The sequence below is a fragment of the Zonotrichia leucophrys genome, chromosome 18, assembly GCF_028769735.1.
Source record: "Zonotrichia leucophrys gambelii isolate GWCS_2022_RI chromosome 18, RI_Zleu_2.0, whole genome shotgun sequence".
NCBI classification, from domain to species: Eukaryota; Metazoa; Chordata; class Aves; order Passeriformes; family Passerellidae; genus Zonotrichia; species Zonotrichia leucophrys.
This window is the reverse complement of record NC_088187.1, coordinates 9,867,801-9,891,564: the sequence shown is the minus strand read 5'-3', so window position 1 is coordinate 9,891,564 and position 23,764 is coordinate 9,867,801. Positions and strand designations below refer to the sequence as shown.

At 46.7% G+C, this 23,764-nt stretch overlaps 1 protein-coding gene across 8 annotated transcripts in view; it reads left to right on the top strand.

The window, feature by feature from the left end:
- ABCA5 (ATP binding cassette subfamily A member 5) overlaps window positions 1–22,218 on the top strand; it is a 50,650-nt gene extending 28,432 nt beyond the window's left edge. For 7 of the 8 annotated variants that reach the window (XM_064728778.1, XM_064728774.1, XM_064728776.1 and 4 more), the window contains 25 exons: window positions 912–1,050; window positions 1,168–1,258; window positions 1,955–2,094; window positions 3,493–3,612; window positions 4,092–4,293; window positions 4,532–4,701; window positions 5,788–5,921; window positions 7,124–7,261; window positions 8,175–8,288; window positions 8,498–8,668; window positions 10,115–10,228; window positions 10,477–10,614; window positions 11,269–11,343; window positions 11,826–11,917; window positions 13,082–13,208; window positions 13,287–13,404; window positions 13,509–13,600; window positions 13,777–13,952; window positions 14,736–14,811; window positions 14,888–14,982; window positions 15,880–15,999; window positions 16,172–16,321; window positions 17,651–17,730; window positions 17,934–17,989; window positions 18,912–22,218. In XM_064728778.1, coding sequence (XP_064584848.1) covers window positions 912–1,050; window positions 1,168–1,258; window positions 1,955–2,094; window positions 3,493–3,612; window positions 4,092–4,293; window positions 4,532–4,701; window positions 5,788–5,921; window positions 7,124–7,261; window positions 8,175–8,288; window positions 8,498–8,668; window positions 10,115–10,228; window positions 10,477–10,614; window positions 11,269–11,343; window positions 11,826–11,917; window positions 13,082–13,208; window positions 13,287–13,404; window positions 13,509–13,600; window positions 13,777–13,952; window positions 14,736–14,811; window positions 14,888–14,982; window positions 15,880–15,999; window positions 16,172–16,321; window positions 17,651–17,730; window positions 17,934–17,989; window positions 18,912–19,019 — 3,036 coding nt within the window. In that variant the 3' untranslated portion in view covers window positions 19,020–22,218. The remainder of the gene's footprint in view (window positions 1–911; window positions 1,051–1,167; window positions 1,259–1,954; window positions 2,095–3,492; window positions 3,613–4,091; window positions 4,294–4,531; window positions 4,702–5,787; window positions 5,922–7,123; window positions 7,262–8,174; window positions 8,289–8,497; window positions 8,669–10,114; window positions 10,229–10,476; window positions 10,615–11,268; window positions 11,344–11,825; window positions 11,918–13,081; window positions 13,209–13,286; window positions 13,405–13,508; window positions 13,601–13,776; window positions 13,953–14,735; window positions 14,812–14,887; window positions 14,983–15,879; window positions 16,000–16,171; window positions 16,322–17,650; window positions 17,731–17,933; window positions 17,990–18,911) is intronic. The other variant, XR_010442333.1, reaches the window with a different exon arrangement.
- The last annotated feature ends 1,546 nt before the right edge of the window (window positions 22,219–23,764 follow it).

Below are 23,764 nucleotides of genomic sequence, written 5' to 3'. Positions count from 1 at the left end.
TGCTTTCATTCCAAAGCCATCCAGGAGCTGGGAGCAGGAGCAGAGCCAGAGAGCTCTTTTGTGTTGCAGCTCTGTCATTTCTGGCCTGTGAGGATGGGCACTGCTTTGAGATCTGTGGTTAAAAATGGGGTGTGTGACATTTCCCGGGGGTTTTCAAAGCAGGTGTGTGCATTTAACCAGCCCTCAGTAGAAAGAGTGAATCCATGGCTAGGTTGTGATTCTGCTACACAATTCTATTGAAAGCAGAATAAAGCAGGCTGTGGCATTAATTTATCACAGGATTTTTCCATTTGTCACAAGGGGAGATGGATGTGTTCAAAGCACAGTGACAAAAGCTGCCTTGTTAATCTGGGCTGTTTCCTATTTTACAGGAATTAACTGGCAGGCTTCAAACAAACTCTTCTGGGTGTGCTGGGGTGTAGCAGATATTTTTTCCTCAGATATTGGAGAGGAATGATGAGGAGGATTCCATCGTATCAGAAGGCTAATTAATTACTTCATGATATTATATTATTCTATACAATATTGCACTTCAGTTAGGACGTATATTACATTTCATCCTAACTGAATCTGCCAAGCACTCCACTGCACAGAATCTCATGACTGTCAGCCCACACACCTGGATTCAATTGGTCAGTAAATCAAAACACTCACACCAAAATCCAATTATCAATTCCCTTCAGGTAAACAACCTTCCACGATTCATTCCACTTGTGAGCAACACAGGGGCAGTAAATGAGACAAGAATTGTTTTTTCTTTCTCTGAGGTTCAGAGGATGTGAAAGCCAGGAATATCCTTGGGAAGAATTGTGCCTTGCTTTTCTCTGTGAGGAGCAACGTGGCTGCACTGGGGAGGGATCACTGAGCTCAGGGGCTGTGGCTTTGAGCAGCCCTGGTGGTTTTGCCCCCAGGTTTTGCTGCTGGATGAGCCCACGGCAGGGATGGATCCCTGCTCCCGCCACATCGTCTGGAACCTGCTGAGGAGCAGGAAAGCCAACCGTGTGACAGTGTTCAGCACCCACTTCATGGACGAGGCTGACATCCTGGCTGGTGAGCCCTGCCCCAGCCCAGCTGCAGCCCCCAGCCCTGGGCTACCATTGCTGTGCAACCCAGAGGGGAATTTGGGAGGAAATTGTTGATTTTCTGCTGCCTGACTTCCCTTTCCAGATCGTAAAGCTGTGATTTCCCAAGGGATGCTGAAATGCCTTGGCTCTTCTCTCTTCCTCAAGAGCAAGTGGGGCATTGGCTACCGCCTGAGGTAATCCTGTGCTCAGTTTTGTACCTCTTGGGGCCATTATGCATCTCTTTTTTTACTGTTTTATGTTGCAACCTCTGAGAAAGCACCCCTCAAAAAGATCCTTTTATCCTTGAATTGATGCCTTGAAAAGGCTGAGCTGGAACAGAGGCTGGGCAGAGTTACAGAATAAAGCAGGGATTTATTCAAAGCATCTCCTCCATGGATCCACCTTGGGCAGCACAAGAGCCCAGCCAGGGCTGCACCCAAGATGAACCAAAATGTTCCCAAATTGAACCCAAAATGGCCCCAAAATGAACCAAAATGGTCCCAAAATGCACGGCCGAGCACGGGGTCTCTCCCTGGGATCAGTTCTGCTCCATTTGCATCTTGCAGTTCATTGTCCCATTCCAGCTTTAGCCCATCCAGTCCCACCCTGCTTGTTTTTCTCTCTCCAGCCCACAGTGTTTGTGCTCCTGGGCTGAGATTTGGATCATTTGTCCTTGGTGCCCAGCTGGAGCAGGAATTGTTTTGTCTCCCTGCTCTGTGCAGACAGCTCACCAACATTTAATATGAAGCTCAGAGCTACACACTAAAGAATCTGAAAATCAGAAAATCTGAAAAACAGAAAATCTAAATCACAGTGGCACAACTGAATGTTTGCTGCAGTGTCAGGAGCCTGCCAAGCTCTAAACCCCAACTCCTGCTGTGTTTTTCCAGCATGCACATTGATGCCTACTGCAACACAGAGGCCACCACGTCTCTGATCAGGCAGCACATCCCTGCAGCCAGCCTGATCCAGCAGAACGATGAGCAGCTCGTGTACACCCTCCCTCTCAAGGACATGGACAAGTTTGCAGGTATTTGTGGGGTTTTGTGTTGCAGGGAGCAGTGATTGCCACAGGGGGTGTTTGTTAAGGGTGATGTTCTTGATAAAGTGTCAGTTGTGGTTTGATGGTTTTATATTTATTATTATTTGGTGGGGAGACAGGGTGGGATTTCTCAGGTGAGGGAGGGTTTTGTCACCTCTTCCAGTGAGGTGTGAGGGATGTGGGTGCCCAAAACCCAAGAGCTGGGTGAGGAGTCCCTTCCACCTGAGCATCCCCTGGTCCTGCAGAATCACCATCCTCTTGCAGATTATCCAAAGAGCAGGGCTGGCCTGCAACAGGATGCAGGAAAGCTCCAAATCCTACAAAAATCCTACAAAAACCCTACAAAAAACTCTTGTGAACTGCAAAGAGCATCGTGTGACTGCCTTGAAATTCCATGGAGAGAAGGAGCAGAGGGGAGGATTTCACTAGATGGCAGCAATTATCTGAGCAGTCCTGGCCAGGGCTCCTCGCTCTCCTCCCAGAAATAAATGGAATAAATCCAGTGTGGGAAGCCAAGGGAGCATCAATATTGATGGGAACACGCAGCTGATATTCCATAAAGGTTTTTTTTTCCCTGTTGCATTGGGGTTAATGATTTATGAGCTTTGCAAAAAGGCTGAGATTTAATCAACTCCCCCAAACTATTTCAAGGGGAGCTGAGGTTGGGAACACACATTGTCATCTGGGACAGGAGAAACTGTGGAGGGTTGAGGAGTATTGCCAAATATCCAAATGCTCCTCCCATTTTATACATTTGAATTTCCCTTCAGCCTCACCTTGGCTCTGAAGCTCCTTTTTTTTAAAGTCCTAATTCATAGGATTGACAAAAACCCAGTAACATTTTTCACCCCAAGATGCTGTGAAGTTCTCCCACTCTGAACCTCACATTGGTCTTCAAGCTCTGTGCCTTGTCCAGCATCTCCTGCCTGCTTAACCTGGCCTTAAACACCTGGGAATTCTTTTTAATATATAAAAAATGTGCATTTTTATAGATATAAAGTGACTCAGTGGTTTTTTGTGTAAGATACTTTGTGCCTGGGCAGGGATTTAGGTAGGATAAGCTGTCTCCTGGGTATGATTTTTCCAGGAGAGCTCACCTTGAACCTGCCCTGAGGAAACTTTGAGCCCAGCAGCTTCAGGATGCTGAGCCAGTTTTTAGAAGCAGCACAGCTTCAGCAAAACCACATTTCCTGACCACAGAGCCTGAAATTTCATGCTCAAAGGAGCCTGTCCCACCTTGGTTCTCAAACCACAACTTTCTGGTTTATTTGCTGCTCCCACATTCCTGATTTTCCCAGCATTCAGGAGGTTTAGGGGGTGTGTGATGTGCCTGAAGAGCTCCTGGCAGGTGCTGGAGCAGAGTTTCAGAGCTGCCTCTGTCCCTAGCTTTGTTCTCTGACCTGGACACCCATTCCCACCTGGGGGTCATCACCTATGGTGTGTCCATGACCACGCTGGAGGACGTTTACCTGAAGCTGGAGGTGGAGGCAGAGATTGACCAAGCAGGTGGGAAGGAGCAGGGCTGTGCCCTCAGCTTTGCTTTGATCTCAGGTGGGATTGGAATGGAATAGGATTGGGATTGGGATGGAGTGAGATAGGATGGGAATGAGATAGGGATGGGGATGGGATGGGGATGGGATGGGATGGGATGGGATAGAATTGGCATGGGGATTGGGATGGATGGGATTGGGATGGATAGGATTGGGATGGGATTAGGATTGGGATTGGAATGGGATGGGATTGGGATGGCTGGAATGGGATGGAGATGGAGTGGGATGGGATAGAATTGGGATGGGGATGGGATGGGATTGAGATGGGGATAGGATTGGGATGGAATGGGATGGCATTGGGATTGGGATGGGATGTGATGGGTGAGGTGACTTCTACAACAGGCAGAGCACGGGGTTCCTGGCCCTGGCTCCCCCTGCTGCCCCATTCCCCCATCTGTCAGAGATCACCCCCTGGGTTTGCCTGCCCTGTTGCAGATTACAGCGTGTTCCACTCGCAGCAAGCCCAGGAGGAGGTGGACACCAAGTCCCTGGATGACATGGAGCAGAGCCTGCTGATGCTCTCCGAGGCCAAGGCACCAGCCATGAGCAACTCAGCCCTGTGGAAGAAGCAGGTCTCCACCATAGCCAAAGTGCACTTCCTCAGCCTGAAACGGGAGAACAAATGTGTCAGAGTTATGTGAGTACTGGGGCTCCTCCTCTCTGTGGGAGTCCCCAATCCTGCCTGGATGGCACCAGGGAAAGCACATCCTGCCCTTCATTTTTCCCCATTTAAATAACAGCAAATGTGGAGCTGTAATTTCTGTCAATAAGTGTTTTTTTGGAGGGTGAGTGAGATGTTTTTTTAATAGCATGCACATAAAACTGGGTTGGCTTTCACTGAACTGTAACAAACCCCAAACTTTTATTTCTTTCAGGTTGTTGCTTTTCCTCATTTTCCTTGTAGTTCAGATTTTGTTGTTTTTCATACACCACATCATCAAAAATGCTGTAGCTGCTATCAAACTCTCCCCAGATTTGTACTTGCTGAAGCCTGGAGAGAGCAGTCACAAGTACAGGAGTCGGCTCCTGCTGCAGAACTCCACAGGTAGGGCAGCAGCTCCTGCCTCCATCTCCCTCCTTCTCCCAGGTTTTGGGGTTGGGAATGAACTTTTCCCTTGGAATTAACCCAGATGAAGAGTTTCCAAGTGCCCAGGGTGATAAACTGTCAGTTTGTGCTGTGGGGTTTGGTTTGGAGATCCTCCTCCCATCTCCATGACCTTGTTCTTGCTGTGTCAGATGATTCAGATGAGAGAAGCGGCCAGAAACATTGAGATAAATCACCAATGAATAAAATCACCATTGAGATAAATCACCATGAAAATCCTGCTGGAAACATCTGGGAAAATCCCTTTTTGTTTCAACTGAGGATGTTCTAAAAGTGCCCAGCAGGAACCCAGGCAGTAGAAACCAGCAGCTGTTTGAGCTGTGCATGGAGAATTCTGTGTAAAATACTCCAGGATGCTGACAAGGAGGGATTTAAAAGACAGGGAGATGTGGCACTCAGGGATGTGGCTGAGGGGTGGGGAGTGGCTGGGTTTCAGAATTCACAGAATCACAGAATTTACAGAATCACACAAGTTGGAAGAGCCCTCCAAGCCCATCGAGCCCAGCCCAGCCCCAGCCCCTCACCCAAGCCCTGGCCCCCAGTGCCACATCCAGGCTTTGTCAAACACACCCAGGGATGGGGACTCCACCACCTCCCCGGGCAGAACATTCCAGAACTTTATCCCCCTTTCTGTCAAACACTTTTCCCTGCTCTCCAGCCTGTATTTCCCTGGGTGCAGCTCGAGGCTGTGTGCTCTGGCTGTGTCAGTGCTGCTGCAGACAGAGCCCAGCCCCAGCTGAGCACAGGCCCCTTTCAGGAGCTGTGAGGGAGATGGGGGCACCCCTGGGCCTCCTTTTCTCCAGGATTAACCCCCACAGCTCCCTCAGGGGCTCCTCACAGGTTTGTGTGTTCCCAGCCCCTCTCCCTCCTCTGGACACGCTCCAGGTCCTCAATGTCCCTCCTAAACTGGGGAGGACAGAACAGGACACAGCACTCAGGGTGTGCCCTCACCAAGGAAAAAATGGATTTGATGATCCTGAAGGTCTGTTCCAGTTTAAATGATTCCCTGCTGTTTTGTGTCCCCAGAGTCGGATATCAGTGACATTGTGCACTCCCTGGGGAGCATGAACATCCTCTGGGAGATGTTCAATGACAGTGATTATGTCTCAGTGGCACCTCACAGTGCAGCTCTGAACGTGTTTGCCCTCCAGTCCAGGCAGGTAAGGCACACACTGGCTGGGCTGTGCCCAGGGAGCAGCTCCTGGGGCTGCTGTGGGAAATCCTCACCTGAAAAGCAGCTCTGGAGTCGTGGAGTCAGATAATGTTGATTTGGGATAATTATTATATATTATATTATATTATTATATAATAATATATCATTATAATATAATATATATCATTATAATATATATATATATATATAATAAATATAATATAATATATATAATATAATATAATATATAATATATGTATATACATATATAATATATTAATATAATACATATTATATGTTATAGAATTATATAATATAATATAATATATTAATATAATTAATATATTATATAATAATTATAATATAATTAATATAATATAATATCATTTATGGAATCATATAATATTGCTTATACAAGAGGCTGCAAAGAGGAGAGAGTGAGAATATTAGCAAAATAAATGTTCTTCCATAATTATAGTTATATAATTATAATTACAATTACAGTATGCCAATCAAGCTTTGATCTCCTTTTCTTCCCCACAAGGACAGAGAAAGTCAGGAGAAATATTCTACTTCACAGGACACCTGGCAGAGGAATGTTTTATGAATTTTTTAAATTTTTTACTAACTGATTTACAGTTTGACAGAAATACAATCCCATGGTGCTCTCGTGTGTAAAGAAAAATCAGTTTATTGGGCTGTACGTGTTCACAGTAACAGGGAGATCTGAACTTGGGGATCATATTTAATCCCCAGCAAGGAGCTGCTTTACAATGAGCCAGCTCTGGCTCTTGTCCCCATTTCCACTCTGTGACACTGCTGCCAGCAGTGTGACAGTGCAGCTCCTGCACACCTTTGCTTCTCTGGTTTTAAACCCACGAGCAGGATCAGCCCAGAGCAGCTCCTCCTGTGTTCTGTTTCCCAGGCTGGAATTGTCTGGAGTGCCATTTGTCAGAGCCTCACTGCTCCTGAAACATGCTGGGAATTTATTCCTGATTTCCTGCATTAGGAATTTATTCCTGATTTCCTGCATTAGGAATTTATTCCCGATTTCCTGCACTAGGCTGTGTGTGCCAAGCACCCAGAGCAGCCCAGAGCCTCCTGCAAAGCTCTTGATTATGCAAAGATTTATCCCAACGTTGAGTTTTTATTAAGGAGAGCCCTCTCAGGGCAGAGGGATTAATGCAGCACATTTTTTTTTCTTCCTAGAATTATGTTTTCAACATCATATTCAACAGCACCATGGTGCATTCCCTGCCAGTTCTGATGAACATTGTCAGCAACCTCCTCCTGCGCAGCCTGAATGTGACTGAGAGCATCCAGATCTGGAGCAACCCCTTCATTCAGGTCAGCAGCTCCCAAAAACCCACCCTGGGAGAGGGCACAGCATCCCTGGGGGACAGGGGGAGGGCAGGAATGTTGGTTTTGGGGTTTTTTTTTAAGGTTTTTTAAAGTTTTTTGATGTTTCCGTTCTTGTAACGAACTTTCTCACACATTTTATGTAAATAACCTATTGGTTTGTATTCTTTTATAGAATTTGATGAACTGTTGGTTTGTTCAGTGTCATTGGAGAGGTGGCACTGTCATTTTCCAATCCACTGGCACTTTTAGAAATCTAGAAATGTTGTCGTTTATAAATTAAACACTCTCTTTGTTACCTTGGAAAGTCCAGCTATTATTTTGTTATATAACTTATAGGACACATTTATTTTGTGTCCTGGAGCTCCACAGGAGCTCCCCACAAACCAAGGGAAAGCTGTTTGGGGCTGTCTGCAGGGGTTAGGAGGGTGTGGAATGTTCTGGCACTTTGCAGGTTGTGGAAAGGGAGGAAAAAGGGGCTTGGAAAGAGGATGATGTGTCAGGAATTAAAGGTTCAGTGGGGCTTGGAGAACCCAGGCTGGTGGAAGGAGCTGGGGGTTGGGATGAGATGATCCCCGTGGTTCTTTCCAACCCAAAGCATTCCATGGTGCTGTGAATTCATTAATTGTGGGTTTGGTGGAGGTTGCCTGCAGAGCTGGGGGGGCCTTGGGAGAGGAGAGGACCTGCTGCAGGAGATAAATGCTCTGAAAAGTTCTTTATTTATCATTTATTCCTTGTCTAAATACTCCCAAAACTTCCACAGGTGTTCTTCTTCCTGCAGCTCAGGTGATCTTGACACCCACACACTTTTCATTTTACCATTCACAGCCATGTTCCAACTCCTAATTAACCTTTTTTTTGGTCTCATTTTGGCATTGAATAAATCTGATTTCTACCCCAGGACCTTCCAGACACAATTTTCAGGCTGGAGATCTATTTTGAAGCCGTGTTACTGGGGATCATCATCACTGGGATGCCACCCTACTTCGCCATGGACAATGCAGAAAACCACAAGGTAACCCCCAGGTGTTCACATAGGGAGCTCAAAATCCTGGGATTTCCTCTTTGGAAAGAGCCAAAGAGGGGTTTAAGCAATGCCAAGGGTGGAGCAGATTTGGGAGAAGCTCTTCTGTGCCAAGCCAAGCTTGGCAATAGCAGCATAACACAGGAGGGGATTCACAAAATGTTCATTTTATTTAATTCTGTGTTCTTCTCCTGCTGCAGATCAAGGCTTACACCCAGCTGAAGATTGCAGGGCTCTATCCCTCAGCCTACTGGACTGGCCAGGCTGTGGTGGACCTGCCTCTGTTCTTCCTCATCCTCATCCTCATGATTGGCAGCCTCTTTGCCTTCCACTACGGTGTTTATTTCTATGTGGGCAAGTTCCTGGCTGTGGTGAGTCTGGGCTGGGCTTATTTTCTATTTTTCTAAGTTTTTTTATTTCCCTTACCTGATTCAGCTGAATTTCACCCTGGATACGCAGGGAAAATGCTGCTGGAACAAAACCAGAAAGTTTTTCATGGGGAAAATGGCTCCAGTTTGGGAGTTTCATTCAGGACTGGAATAAAATCAAGCAGGGGAGGTTTGGGTTGGACACAGGAAGGATTTCTTCACAGAAAGATTGGTTGGGAGTGGAAGGGGATTTAAACCACCAGGGTTTTCCAAGGAAATGGTCATTTATTTCTGCTGTGTCAGCTTTGAATATCTGGGTTGGGCTGATCAGGGTTAAATTGAGGGATGGAGATGGGATTGGGATGGGGCTGCCTGTGGATGTGACGGCCTGGGCAGAGAGAAAGAAAGCTAAATAAGTTTTCCCAGAATTGACCTGAGAAGCTTTAAAGAGCTGAAGATAAACAATGATAACCAAATGTTAAAAACAACCTACAAGGAGTGTTTTTCTAATAATCTGTTTTTCCTCATAAGTGTTTTTCTAATAATCTGTTTTTTCTCGTAAGATTCTTTACAAATGGGTGCCTTGTTAATTAACCCATCAAGTAAAATGTATTAATTAAATGACCAGTCAAGTCCACCTGTAGCAAACTAAGCTATAAAAGGAGAGAGGATGAAATAAACAGAATTTTTACCACTTTACCTCCTGATCCAGCTCTGTGCCATCTCTGACCCAGCAGCTGCCCAGGGAGGTGCTGGAGTCTCTGTCCCTGGTCACAGGCTGGACTCACATCTCAAAGCTCTTCTCCAGCCTTGCAGATTGTTAAACCACCAGGATTTCCAAGGAAATTCTCCTTTTTTGTGCTGCCTGAGCCTGTCTGTGCTCTGTGTGTGACTGTGACTGCTGCTGCTGATGGCAAGGGCACAGTGACTTTGGGCAGAGCCCATCTCTGCAGAGAGCTGCAGATGGGATTAAGTGCAGGACAGCACCAGGCTGCATGGCTTTGATATTCAGAGCAGGATTCCCTGTGATCCTGGCAGGAATTGAGAGGAATCAGCTTCTCCCAGCTGCTTTGCCAGAGTTAATCAGGTTTGGGATGTGGCTGCAGGGCTGCTGCCCTACCCTTGTTTGAATTTCTACAAAAATGCCATGGTGGAATTCTTAACGTTTGCCAGAATCTTGAGGTCAGCATTTATGGGAGCCTGTGTTACAAAAAAAATGACAAAAAAAATGGGAAGGAGTTTAAAGGAAGCTGAAGAGGGGGGATTTTTTACCTCTCCACACATGATTTAATTTGTGTCTTTAATAATACATTCTCTATGCAACAAAGCAGCAAAATACATCAAATAAAGTGACAGAGATGAATCCAGAGTTCTGTAGCACACTGAGGTAATTCTTTATGCATAAAAATTCCTGCTGCATTCCCTGAGAATCCTCTCCTGTCTCTGCAGATTTTTTGCCTGATTGGTTACGTCCCCTCCGTCGTGCTCTTCACCTACGTGGTCTCCTTCACCTTCAGAAAAGTCCAGAACACGAAGGAATTTTGGTCATTTATATTTTCAGTGGTGAGTGCCCTGGCCTGCAGCTGGGCTGAGTGGGAAGATTGGTGATTTCCAAAGCCACAGCAAAAAATCCCAGTTGTTTTGTTGATTTGTGGGTCCCTATTGCACAAGAAATGGGAAATTTTTACCAATATCTCACTCACTGCTGTATGCTGAGTGATAAAAGCTTTAAGAAAAAAATTAATTAATTTATGATTCGAGTGTCTCAAGTGGATGAAAATTGACATTTATTCCCCTTTTCTTTGGTATAGACAGCCCTGCTGTGCACAGTGGTCACTGAGGTGTCCTTTTTCCTGGACCATTACCTGGTGACCACCATCCTGCACTATGTCTTCTCCATCTTCATCCCTATTTATCCCCTCATTGGCTGCCTGATTTGTTTTATAAAGGTAAGGGGATTTCAGGGATCCTTTCCACAGCCCTGGGAGGTGGCTGGGTTGGGTGGCTGCCTTTGGTGTGTCCTCTGTAGCCACCTAAGGAGAAAAATCACCTTTTTCCTATAAAGCAAAGTGGTTTGGTTATAAAATGGGGAAAGCAGCAAGTTTTCCATGAAATTTCCTTTCTCTAAGAGGAGGGAGGCTACAGGAAAGATGGAGAGGGACTTGAAACCAGGGACAGGACAAGGGGGAATGGCTCCAAGCTGACAGAGAGCAGGGTTAAATGGGATTTTGGGAAGAAATTCCTCCCTGTGAGGGTGGGCAGGCCCTGGCACAGGTGCCCCTGGATCCCTGGAATGTCCAAAGCCAGGCTGGACAGGGTTTGGAGCAACAGGGGATAAAATGAGAGGGGTTTTGAGGTCCCAAACTATTCCATGATTCTGAGATATTCCAGGAAAACCAGGTGAGCAAACCCAGGGATGGGTGAGGGTTCATTGGGAATGGGTGGTTTGAAAGCAGGAGCAGCCCCAGCTTTGGATGGAGCTGTTGGATTTTATTTTTGGGAGAGTCACTGCAGAGCTGAGGAAGTGCTGGAAATGCAAGTGGAGGAAATGGAGTCTGTGTAGGGGATTCTTTACCTGACCACGCCTCTCCCTGAATTGCCAGGTCTCATGGAAAGGCAAGAGTGAGAGTGGGGGATTCCACGACCCCTGGGACCGGCTGCTGGTGGCAGTTCTGGCTGTGAGCATGGCATTGCATTCTCTGGTTTCATAGAGGGAAAATTCCCAGTTTTCTGCAGGGAATTGTGCTTCCTGCTGGGATCCCCTGCTGCCCATCATCTTTATCAGTAAAGATTTGCTCTGATGCTGAGCCAGGAGAGCTGCTGTGCCCACCAGCTCAACATCTGCTGCCCCCATGGCATGATTAACACTGCCAGTGTTAATTGTGATTATTATGGGGATCCCTGATGATGGAGCAAGAGCTCCAGAGCAAGAACAGTCCCCTCTCTGCACAAAAACCCCAACTAATGGCTTTTAAATCTAAACCCACTTTGGTTATGCATCCTCAGACCTGCTGAGCAGCATGTAATGATATATTTAATATTCTTGGCAGCACCAGCACTTGTGTGGTGGTGCAGGGCTGGAGCTTCTTGTCCCTCATCGCTGTGGGGGGGTCACCCAGGGTTCCCAGCCTGGTGAGCAGGGTGGTTTGTGTCTGCCCAGCCCTACCTGCAGTGTGTGCTGTGGCTGTTCCTGCTGCGCTGCTTCGAGCTCAAGAACGGCGGGAGGACGGTCAGAGAAGATCCCTTCTTCAGGTGAGTCTCCTGAATGGGTTTTATCCAAAATACTGTCCAAAGAACTGGCTTTGAAGGTGCTGGTGCTGGTTAAACTGGGGAGAAATAAAATCTCTTTGATTATCACTGAAGTGCAGAAATGGGGGGGTTATTGTGATGATGTTCACAGGGGTCTGAGGATGAGGGAGGATATGAGGATCTGACTCCATGTTTCAGAAGGCTTGATTTATTATTTTATGATATATATTGCATTAAAACCATACTAAAGAAATAGAAGAAAGGATTTCATTAGAAGGCTAGCAAGAATACAATAGCAAAGAATGATAACAAATGTGGCTCGGCTCTCTGTCCGAGCCAGCTGACTGTGATTGGCCATTAATTACAAACATCCAACATGGGCCAATCACAGATCCACCTGTTGCATTCCACAGCAGCAGATAATCATTGTTTACATTTTGTTCCTGAAGCCTCTCAGCTTCTCAGGAGGAAAAATCCTAAGGAAAGGATTTTCCATAAAAATTGTCTGCGACGTTATTTCCTCTGCAAAATCAGGAATTTGTAAGGTTGTTCCTTATGTAGAACCAAGGGAATTTGCATGGACAGAGAGCTCAGCAGGGAGGTGACACAGTGGCAGTCCCTGAGCTCCTCCTGCTCTGGGATGAGCTGCAGGAATGTGCAGATGCCTTTGAGCATGTCATGGTTTGATGCTGGTGCATTGCCAGTGCCCCCATGAGAATATATTCTCCCTGGTGTCTGCTGTGAGATGTGAGCAGAAATACAGCAAAGCAGGCTCCAGATTAGGAATAAATATCAGACTAGGAATAAAGGGAAAAAAACTTTATTAACCTGCAACTATATTTTAAAAGAAACACACACAGAACTCAGAATTAAAACCTTCCAAAAACATTCCTCCTCCCCACACCAAATTCCCGATACGTCACAGTAAGACAAAACCTTGGGTTCTCAATTCCAATTCAGTTACCACCCCTCAGATCACCAACTCTCAGTCCATCACCACCCTTCAGATAATCGAGGGTGATTCAGGGTAATCTCAGCTCATCAAGAACAGAGGAGTCCCTCTTGTACCATATCATGCATCCCAGAAAACTCCCTTCCTATCAAACCAGGACACAGCACCCAAGCCCTGAGCCAGCCTCAGCCTCGTGCTGCCTTCCTCCCTTTTAGGAAATGTTTCACCAAAGCCAAGCCCTGGAAGTTCCCAGATGTGCCTCACGAGGAGAATGAGGATGAGGATGTGAAGGCAGAGAGGCTGAGAGTCAAAGAGATCCTGAGCAGCCCCAGGAGTGAGGAGGTAAAACCCAAATTCCCACTTTTTTTGGGGCTCCCCAGAGCTGCTGGGATCTGCAGCCACCTCCCTCTTCCCTGCCAGATGCCAGCAATCCTGGTCAGCAGCCTGCACAAAGAGTTTGATGAGAGGAAGGAATTTCTTCTGGGGAGAAAAATAAAGAAAGTGGCAACCAAACATGTTTCCCTCTGTGTGAAGAAAGGTTGGAGTTCAGTTGCTTTGCTGTTGAGCGGTTTGATTTATAAAAACAACTCTTGGAGCCATTGATCTGATCTCGTGGGCAATGTTTGTGTTGTCCCTTTTCAGGAGAAATCCTGGGTTTGTTGGGACCCAATGGAGCTGGGAAAAGCACATTAATTAATATGCTTGTTGGAGAGATTGAGCCAACCAGTGGGCAGGTATGTTCCATGCCACAGTTACACAAAAAATCAACCCACATTTCCAGTTTATTGTTAGTATTGCAAGCACTCCTGAGGCAATATTTTGCTAAAAACCATGCAAATGCGGGGTTTTTTTTGCTAAAACCATGCAAAAGGAGTTTGGAAATTTGTAATATTGGGCATTTTCCTGACAGGTGCTGATGGGAGATGATTCCTTGGGGCTGAGCAGTGAGGATGACTCTGTGAAATTCGTGGGGTACTGTCCCCAGACAAATCCTCTGTGGCCAGATATCACACTGCAGGAGCACTTTGAGATTTATGGTGCCATCAAAGGCATGAGCCAGGCTGATGTTAAAGAGGTCATCAAACGGTGAGTTGTTAATTACAGAAATCTTTGTGCTTGAGCTAAAGCTGCTTTAGCTTTTTTTTATCTTCAGCCTTATTGCTGGAGTGGTTTTGGCTTTTTTTTTAGTGTGTTTTCTCCCCTTCTCACCTTTTTCCGTGCAGTTTTTGTTTCCATTAAAGTTTGGTTTTAAGCTGGTTGAAATTCAGCAGTTGTGAATTCGTAGATGAGGAGATGAAGGTTCATCCAGACAAAATTCAGTTGGGATTTTTAAATTTGATATATTATTGATAATTATATTAGAATTATAGTTATAATAATTATAATTATCATTATTAGATATATAATTATACTTATTATATAAATCATAAATAATAATTTATTATTATAAATAATGAATAATAATTTATTATAATTAATAATAGACTTTTATTATAATAAATTATAAGTTTATTGTTATGAACAATAATTTTATTATTATAAATAATAATTATAATTGAATAAATTTCACTATAATTATTATTATTTGATAACTATTTTTTAAGGTTATAAAATACTAATAGTGACCTTTGTAGAAGCTGCAAGGATGGGGAGCCCTGAGCTTGGAGCTGTTTCTGTTGTCACCAAAGCTCCTCCAGGACAGGTGGCTTTGCATGGAAGCTCCAATTCTGCTTTTTGCTCTGCTTTTTTTATACTTGAGACACAAATATTTATAACTGAGCTCTTCCCAAGGAGCTGTTTTGCCTTCTCTTGTGAGGGGAAGCCAAACCCTCCCCTCCCAACCTTTCCCACTGATCCTTCCCTCCCCAGCATCGCCAGCGTGCTGGATCTGAAGGACCACCTGCAGAAGACCACAAAGAAGTTGGGCATGGGGCTGAAACGCAAGGTGAGGGGGGCTCTGGGCTCCCCTGGGGGTCCCCAGCACCTCCCTGTGCTCACCCTGCCCCTCTGCCTTCCCCCAGCTCTGCTTTGCCCTCAGCATGCTGGGCAACCCGCGGGTGACGCTGCTGGACGAGCCCTCCACGGGGATGGACCCCAAGGCCAAGCAGCACATGTGGTGAGTGCTGTGGCCCCAGGGCACCAGCCTGATCTGGGGACAGTTGTCCATCCCTGCCTGGGAGCCACAGACAGGGAATAACTCACTGGGCTGGGCTGGAAGGGTCCATGAAGATGATGGGGTTCATATCCCTGCCCACGGCAGGGATATCTTCCACTAACGCAGAACAATTTCTGCTTAATATCCCATCTAACCCCAAGGCCAAGCAACACATGTGGTGAGTGCTGTGGCCCCAGGGCGCCAGCCTGCTCTGGGGACAGTTGTCCATCCCTCCCTGTCAGCCACAGACAGGGAATAACTCACTGGGCTGGGCTGGAAGGGACCATGCACATGATTGGGTTTATATCCCTGCCATGGGCAGGGATATCTTCCACTGAAGCAGAATAATTTCTGCTTAATATCCCATCCAGCCCTGCCCTTTTGCAGGGGGAAGCCATTCCCTGTGTCTGTCCCTCCATCCCTTGTCCCCCCAGCTCTCCTGGAGCCCCTTTAGGCCCTGGGAGGGTCTCTGAGCTCTCCCCAGAGCTCCTGTTTGGATGAACACCCCCAGCACTCAGCCTGTGTCCATAGCAGAAGTGCTCCAGCTCTTGGAGCATCTCCATGGCCTCCTCTGGACCCTCTCCAGCCGCTCCTCCTGTGCAGGTGGGGTCTCACAAGAAGGGGAGCACCAGCCCAACCTGTGTGCCAGAGCAACTTGGGAATCACAGGCTTGAAGGTTGAAAGAAATCCTGACAATAATATCAGGAATGCAGATTTGAGCTGTCTTTAGGAAACTCAGGTGTTGCTGTGGGAGTAGCATTAATCCATAAACAGAGGATTATGAGGATAGCTGAGGCAGGATTTGCTGTTCCCTGGCAGATGTTTTTGCCCAGGGGTGCTTTGGGTTGTGTTTTGCAGGAGGGCAATCCGAGCAGCCTTTAAGAACAAGGAGAGAGCAGCAATCCTGACCACGCACTACATGGAGGAGGCAGATGCTGTCTGTGACCGTGTGGCCATCCTGGTGTCAGGGCAGCTCAGGTACCCCAGATCCCCCCTGAATATATCAGCACAGGCAGCTGTGCTGATACATTCCTCTGAAAATACAGATAAATTTGGTACCTTGAATTTGGTACCTTAAATGAATCCTTCCCAGCAAAAAGGATCTGTGTGAGCTTAGGCTGTTCTTGTGTTTTCTGTCTGTAATTTATAGGTGTATAGGTACTGTCCAACACCTGAAGAGCAAATTTGGAAGAGGATACTTCTTGGAAATGAAATTAAGGGAAACAGCAGATGTGCAGCAGGTGGAGTATCTGCAGAGCCAGATTCTGCACATCTTCCCCAACGCCAACCGCCAGGAGAGGTGAGGTTTGACAGACACACAGAAAATATTGATATTAATCCAATTAATCAAACCCTGTGATTGCACAGCAGCTCCTTGGCACCGGGGAAGGAATGTAAATATTTACACACAGCTTTAAAAAAAATGAAGAATAAAAAAAGGAAGGGATGTGGAAGGCAGCAGAGCCCGGGCTGGCAGGGCGGGGGCCCGGAGCCCACACAGATGTTTGGCACAGAGGAAGCAAAACTGGATTTCTGCATTGCTGTTGCCTGACAGCTTCCTCCTGAGTCAGGGCCCCTGGGAAAGGGCTGAAACCCGAGTTCCTGACTCTCTGCCCTCACCTGGAAATGCCTGAGGTCTCTGGGGGTCTCAGCTGCAGGGTGGGCTGGCTGCTGTCCCGCCAGCAGCTCTCAGTTTGGCTCAGTGACTGCAGAGACTCCAGCAAGGGCACTGCAGGCATCCAGAGCAGTGTGATCCTTGGGGGATTGGGCTTGAGATCCTTCCTCAAACTGGGAGATGGGAGAGTTCCCTGTGCAGGGCAGAGCAGCTCCCTGGGCTGCACTGGGGTTGCAGGAGCTGCTGTGTGATGCAAACTTCCAGGATGTGCCCAGCTCTGCTGAAATCCAAACCCTCAGGGCTCTGGGAGCTCCAGGAAGCAAACCTGCCATGAGTAAGCAGAGCAGAAAAGATGGAATCTAAGTAGAGGAGCATGAACTTAGAACAGTCTTGGGTAGTCTCAGCTGTGCCATTCACATTCTCTGGAAAAATCCCTTCAGCCAGGGTTTTTCTCCTGGGAAGCTGAGAAGCCTCAGAGAAAAAGGAAAACAATTCTTATCTCATTTGCTTCTCCTGTGTTTTGCTGCTTTGGAATGTGGTTGGAGATTGTTTACCCACAGGTGATTATTTTGTTGGATTCTGGTGTGAGTTGTTTTCACTCTTTGGCCAATCAGGGCCAAGCTGTGTCAGGACACTGCAGAGAGTCAGGAGTTTTCGTTATTATCTTTTTAGCATTCTGTCTGTATACTTTCTGTATTCTTTAGTGTAGTTTAGTATAGTATTCTTTAATACAATATAGTACAATATAGTACAATTAAGTAATAAATTAGCCTTCTGAGCACATGGAGTCAGATTTATCATTCCTCCCTGCCACAGGGATCCCTGCAAATACAATCCTCTGCAAATACAGTCCATCTGGAGCTGCATCACTGCCCTTCTCCTGTGTGATCGTGGCAGTCAGAATCCCTGCAGTAACCTTCAGGAAAGGAGTTCAAATCCATTCCATGGAGTATTAATATTTGTACTTGGAGGGATTTTGCTTGAAGCTAATTTTTTTTCCCTTCTTTGTTCCAGTTTTGCTTCCATCTTGGCGTATAAAATTCCCAAAGAAGATGTACAGTCACTTTCACATTGTTTTTCCAAGCTGGAGGAAGGTAATGAAGCACCTGCCATACATCACACACACAAATCCTTTTGTCTCCCATCACTTCTGCCATGTGATGTCACTCCTCCATTTCTGTCCCAGATTTATTGAACTTAATTTTCCTTTATTGGTGTTTGTCCCCAACTCTGTTTCTTGGGAAATCAAGAGCAAGTGAAGAGTCCCTAAATCTGCTCTTATTGATTCTTTCCCCAGTAAAACACGCCTTCAACATCGAGGACTACAGCTTTTCCCAAGCAACACTGGAACAGGTGTGTTCGGTTCTGGTTTGTGAGTTTAAACTGTGGTTTTTGAGTGCAAACCCTGCCAGGTGAAGGTGTGGATGGGATATTTGGAAGGAATTCCTCCCTGTAAGGGTGGGGAGGAGCTGGGATGGAATTCCCAGAGAAGCTGTGGCTGCCCCTGGATGTGTCCAAGGCCAGGCTGGAAGTGCTTGGAGCACCCTGGGACAGTGCAAGGTGTCCCTGCCTGTGATAGAAATGGGATGAGATGATCTTTAAGGTGCCTTCCAACCCAAAGCATTCCAAGATCCCATAAGGATGGACCCTGTGCAGGCTGCTCATCCCCCAAGCTCTGCTCTCTGCTTTGCTGTTGGGGCATTTTTGGGAAACTGAATTCCCTTTTTGCAAAGTGAATCACATCTGCCAGCTCTCCTGCTCCTCTTTATTCCTGTTTTCCCCTCTAAAAATAAGATGCCAACTGCATTGACTGGAAGAAAGCAAATGTGTGGTATTAGTGGAAAAGCTGCTCTGATTTATTCCAAGAACAGACATTTGCTGTTTGTAGCTGGAAGGAGAGTGAAGCTGAGACTTGTAATTGCTTATTGTGGATTAATTATTGCTGACAATTAATGTCTTCAGTGCTCAACTTCCCTTTCATTGAAGAAAAGAGGTAGGAGGGGTAGGAGTAAGGAGAAAAACCTCATAATACTTAAAATGTCTTACTCAGAGATTAAGCAATACGTTGAATACTCATCAGGATTTTAGCATGAGTTGTATTTGTGACCAAGGAAGTTCCTACAAGGAGCATGGGGTCCTCTTGGCTGTATTTTTACCTTTTTGATAATTATTTAATAGATTAATTAGATACCTAACTTAAAGTTAATAATAGCTAGTATTTATTAGTTTTCTAACTGAAAATTAAAATTCCACATTCCTTCTCTGTGTTTTCCAGGTGTTTGTGGAGCTGGCTAAGGAGCAGGAGGAGGAGGACAGCAGCTTTGGCACCCTGAACAGCAGCCTGTGGTGGGAGAGGACACAGGAGGACAGAGTCATCTTCTGAGCTCCTCGTGCCCCTGTGGGTGCCAGCACCAACCCTCCCTCTGCTCCTGGAGCTGGGCTGGGCAAGGACAGCTGGCTTGGGGAGCCCTGAGCCTGTGCCACCATCCTGGCCTTGGAATAGGAGCTGTGACCCCAAATCCTCCTCCCCTCGCTGCTCCTGGGCTCTGCTGGGCAGGTGGGCAGTGCCACAGCATCCCCTGGCTCTGCTGGGCAGCAGGGCAGTGCCACAGCATCTCCTGGAGCTGGTGCCTGTCAAGAGCTCCCTGCCTTCCCCTGGCTCTGCTGGGCTGGAGGGCACTGCCACAGCATCTCCTGGCTCTGCTGGGCAGCAGGGCAGTGCCACAGCATCTCCTGGCTCTGCTGGGCAGGAGGGCAGTGCCACAGCATCCCCTGGCTCTGCTGGGCAGGTGGGCAGTGCCACAGCATCTCCTGGCTCTGCTGGGCTGGAGGGCAGTGCCACAGCATCTCCTGGCTCTGCTGGGCAGCAGGGCAGTGCCACAGCATCTCCTGGCTCTGCTGGGCAGCAGGGCACTGCCACAGCATCTCCTGGCTCTGCTGGGCAGGAGGGCAGTGCCACAGCATCCCCTGGCTCTGCTGGGCAGGAGGGCACTGCCACAGCATCCCCTGGCTCTGCTGGGCAGGAGGGCAGTGCCACAGCATCCCCCAGAGCTGGTGGCTGGAGCAGCAGCTCCCAGCTGCCCTCCCTTGGCTCTGCTGGCAGCAGGTTGGGCTGTCCTTCAGTCTCTGCCCCAGGGGTTTGCAGGGTCTGGCCGTGCCCATCCTGGGCTCTCTTGCCCATCCTGCACACCCATCCCTGCTCCTCACCAGCCCAGCCACCCCTGCTTCTGCTTTGAAGATGCTCCTGCTTAGAAGAGAGGGGGGAAAAACCTCTGCAAGGAGGGTCCTGACCTGCAGGGCCAGCTCTGCTTGAGGATGTTCACCTGCAGAGCAATCCTGGCACCTGCAGAGCAATCCTGGCACCTTCCCCTGCAGGCTGGCAGCTCTGGGTGCCCCTGGGGCTTGTCCTGAGTGCTGGGGGGCACAAAGGGTGGGCAGAGTGATGTGGTTGTGCCCTGTCTCCATTCAGAGCAGTCTGATTGTCCCCCCCTGGCTGTGACAATGTGTGTCCTGCTAGCTGCTGTCACACACAGGGCTTTGGAGATGGTTGATTTTCCTTGCCAGTTGTGCATTCATGAGCTCCAGTGTTCCCCAGTCTCTCATTGTTGTGGTTGCAGTCACACAGGGCCTGTTTTGTCACCCATTTTGTCACCCCTTTGTAAAACCCCAAATAAAAGGGTCCCAGCTCACAGCCTCACCCATGAGAAAGGTGCCTTTGGTTTGCCTTGAAGCACTAAAAAGAGTAGAATATGTGGTCCTTTAGCCTGAGATATGACAGATGTGTGTTGAAAATATATTATTTTTTTTGGTTTTTTCTACGCAAAACTATCATCACTTTTTTTTTAGTTTTATAAGGGGAAATTAAAGATTGCTCCCAGTTCATTTTGCTCTGCAATGAACAGATACAGAGATGTGTTTCTATTGAGACATTGGCTTAATAAGTCATATCATTTATGTATCTTCACTTTAAAGTTAGAAAAAAACCTTGTTTTTCTTGAGAAAACTAAAAAAAAAAAAGGGTAAATTTAGAGTTGTGTGTCCCAGCTGTGTGTAATTATCAGGCAATAATGTGTGTGATGTGTCTGATAATGGTTTATCAGTGTGTTCAGCCAAAATCTGTTTCCATCAGTTTCTTATCTAGGGAAATGTGAACTCCTTATGCAGAATTTCACTTCCTCTTTCGTACCCATAGGTTGCACAGAAATGCACAACTTTGGGTTTTTCCAGTTAAAATTTGAGCCCAAGCCCTACAGAAAGCCCTGAACATCCCAGGGAAGCACAGCCCTGCAAATGAGGGATTAAATGGATTAAAGCAAACTGCAGCTCCAGCACTGCCTGACAGGGGTAAAACTTGTCAGAAAATAACCAGAAAATCCCGTAATTCAGGTGTTGTGCTTATTTAGGCCCAGCCCTGCTGCTGGCTGGGAGCTCTGAGCTTTTGCCTTTATTTGGAGCAATTTGGGACTCAGAATTCTCTTGGCACTTCCCCATGCAGGTGTGAACACAAGTTGAGTGCATTTTTCCCAAATCCCACATTTCTTTGGTGTCTTTTTGCCAGTGGTGTTTCAGCCAAGTGTCACCTGCCCATCAGTCCAGCACATTCTTGTCACCTGGATTTAGGGAATTAGTGTGACCTGTGAGCAGCTTTGGTGTCTGCCTTGAATTTATTCTTTCACTTGGAGTTAATAGTCTGTGAAATAGTTCTGTGCTGTCTGTTTCAGATGTTTCCATATTTCCTCACATTTCAGATGGGAAAACTTTGGATTGGAAGCCAGATGAGCTCAGTTTGGTGCTGTTGTTTATCTTGGAGGAGCCCAGTGGATGGTGGCACTGGTTTTTTGTGCAGCTCCAGCAAGGACAGAGAATTTGGCTCATTTGATTAATTCCCTCTTTGGGTGGGATCTGTTTGGCCCGGTGACATCATGTGTTAAAATGGGGCAAAATTCCACCCCAAAACATCACTGTCCTCATGTCAGAAGCGTTTCAAAGTGTCCTAAAATGTCTGTAACTGCCAGAATAGGGAAAAAACAGGCAAAATTAAACCAGGGAATGCCCTGGGAACAGCAGATTTATTTGTGGCATTGGAAGCTCTTTGTTCAGCTGTTATCAGTGCCATTCCAAATCCCATCCATCCACACACCCAGCCTGTGCTCCCAGAGATAAACTGGATTTGGGGGGATTTGGGGTAAATCCAGCCCGTTTGGGTCCCCATTCCCAGGTGAGCTGGTTGGAGCTGCCTTGCAGTGATGGATCCAAAGCTTGGAGAACGCCTTCACTTGGTGCTGTTGTGTTTTTCTGTGGAGAGTTTCAGGTGTCTGGTTTCGTTTAGGTTCCCAAGAAATGTCCTTATTTAAGAGTATCTCTGTTCAGCAAGTGAGATTTGTGGCACAGCCAACACGCAGAGCTGGGGCAGCAGGAGCAGAGGGTGTCAGCCTGAAGGTGACACACGTGGGACACTCCTCCTGCTGCAGCTCCTTTACACACTTGCCTTTCTTCCAGCACTTGGCTGCACTTGTAAAGGTGAGGGTTTTCCTTTCCCAGCTGGAAGTACTTCCAAAATAAAAACGGATTGGGTTGTTAAACTCTTGGTTGTTTTGCTGTGCTGGAAATGGGGATGGTTCTCAAAGCCTGGGCTGATTTTGGGGTGCACCAGGGTTTCAGGTGGTTGGGCTCGGGCAGAGCATGGGGGGCTCTGGTTGTGGGCATGGCCAGGACTCTCAGGGTGCAGTATTTACAGTATTTACATATTTTGAACCAAATTTGGGGGAATTTGGCAGTGTTTCAACACTGGGATCTGACTGCCCAGCTTTGGGCTAGCAGTGAGCCCATGGCAGCTGTGTGCTCCTGGCATGGCACACTGTCCATCTGCAGGGCTGAATCACCTCCAGCCACTGGAAATTCACCCCAGATGAAATAAAACAATTCAACAATTCATTTCTGTGCTTGGAGCTGTGCCCAAGGTGAGTTCGCTGGGTGGGTGCTGGAATGGGGCGAGGGGCAGTGGAATGGGGAGGGGTGTGATGATGTTCACAGGGGTCTGAGGATGAGGGAAGAGATGAGGATCTGACTCCATGTGTCAGAAGGCTTGATTTGTTATTTTATAGTATCTATTGCCTTAAAACTATACTAAAAGAATAGAAGAAAAGGTTTCATCAGGAGACTAGCTAAGAGTAGAATAGTAAAGAATGATAACAAAGGTTTGTGGCTCAGCTCTCTGTCCGAGCCAGCTGACTGTGATTGGCCATTAATTAGAAACAACCACATGTGACCAATCACAGATGCACCTGTTGCATTCCACAGCAGCAGATAACCATTGTTTACATTTTGTTCCTGAGGCCTCTCAGCTTCTCAGGAGGAAGAATCCTAAGGAAAGGATTTTTCGTAAAAGATTTTTGTGACAAAGGTGGGACATGAAAGGTCCCTGCAGGGATGGAGGGCACTGCCTGCTCCTGCCAGCTCTGAGCCATGAGGCAGAGGAGGAGCTGGGCACCTCCAGCCTCACGGCTCAGTGGAAGGTGCAGCAAAATAAAAGGAGTTTGTGCTCCCTGAGCTCCTCAGTGGAGAGGAAAGAACACCAAAGAAGTTTAATCTGAGCTTGGGGACAGTTCCCAGCAGTTCATGCTCCTTTGCTTCTGATGGTGTGGAAGGGCAATCTGCCATGCATTTATTTTTTTTTAGCTGTAAAATTAATTAGTTCCCTTATAATGCTTCTTTTAAGAGATGTCCAGAAAGTCCCTGATTTAACACGCTGAATTTCCCTTTGATAAGGGCTTCCCAGAGCTCTTGCTGTTCCATTTTCCTTTGCTTGGCGTGTCCTCCTGCAAGGCTCTGGCTCCTTCCCAGCCCCTCTCCTCCTCCTGGCAGATACAAGGGCAGGTCCTGAGTCCCCTTCTCAGAAATCCTCTGGAGCATCTGCTTGGGGGATTTAACTGATCAGAAAAAACAGCAGCAGATATTAAAATATCAGTTTATTTTTATTTTTCTTAATATATTTTATATTTATTATTATTTTTATATTAATTCTTATAAATTTTATATATAAATTATACAATTCTTTATTAAAATTATTAATTTTTATTAATTTTAATGATAAATAATAGTTATTAATGTTCATATCTGCAGATATCT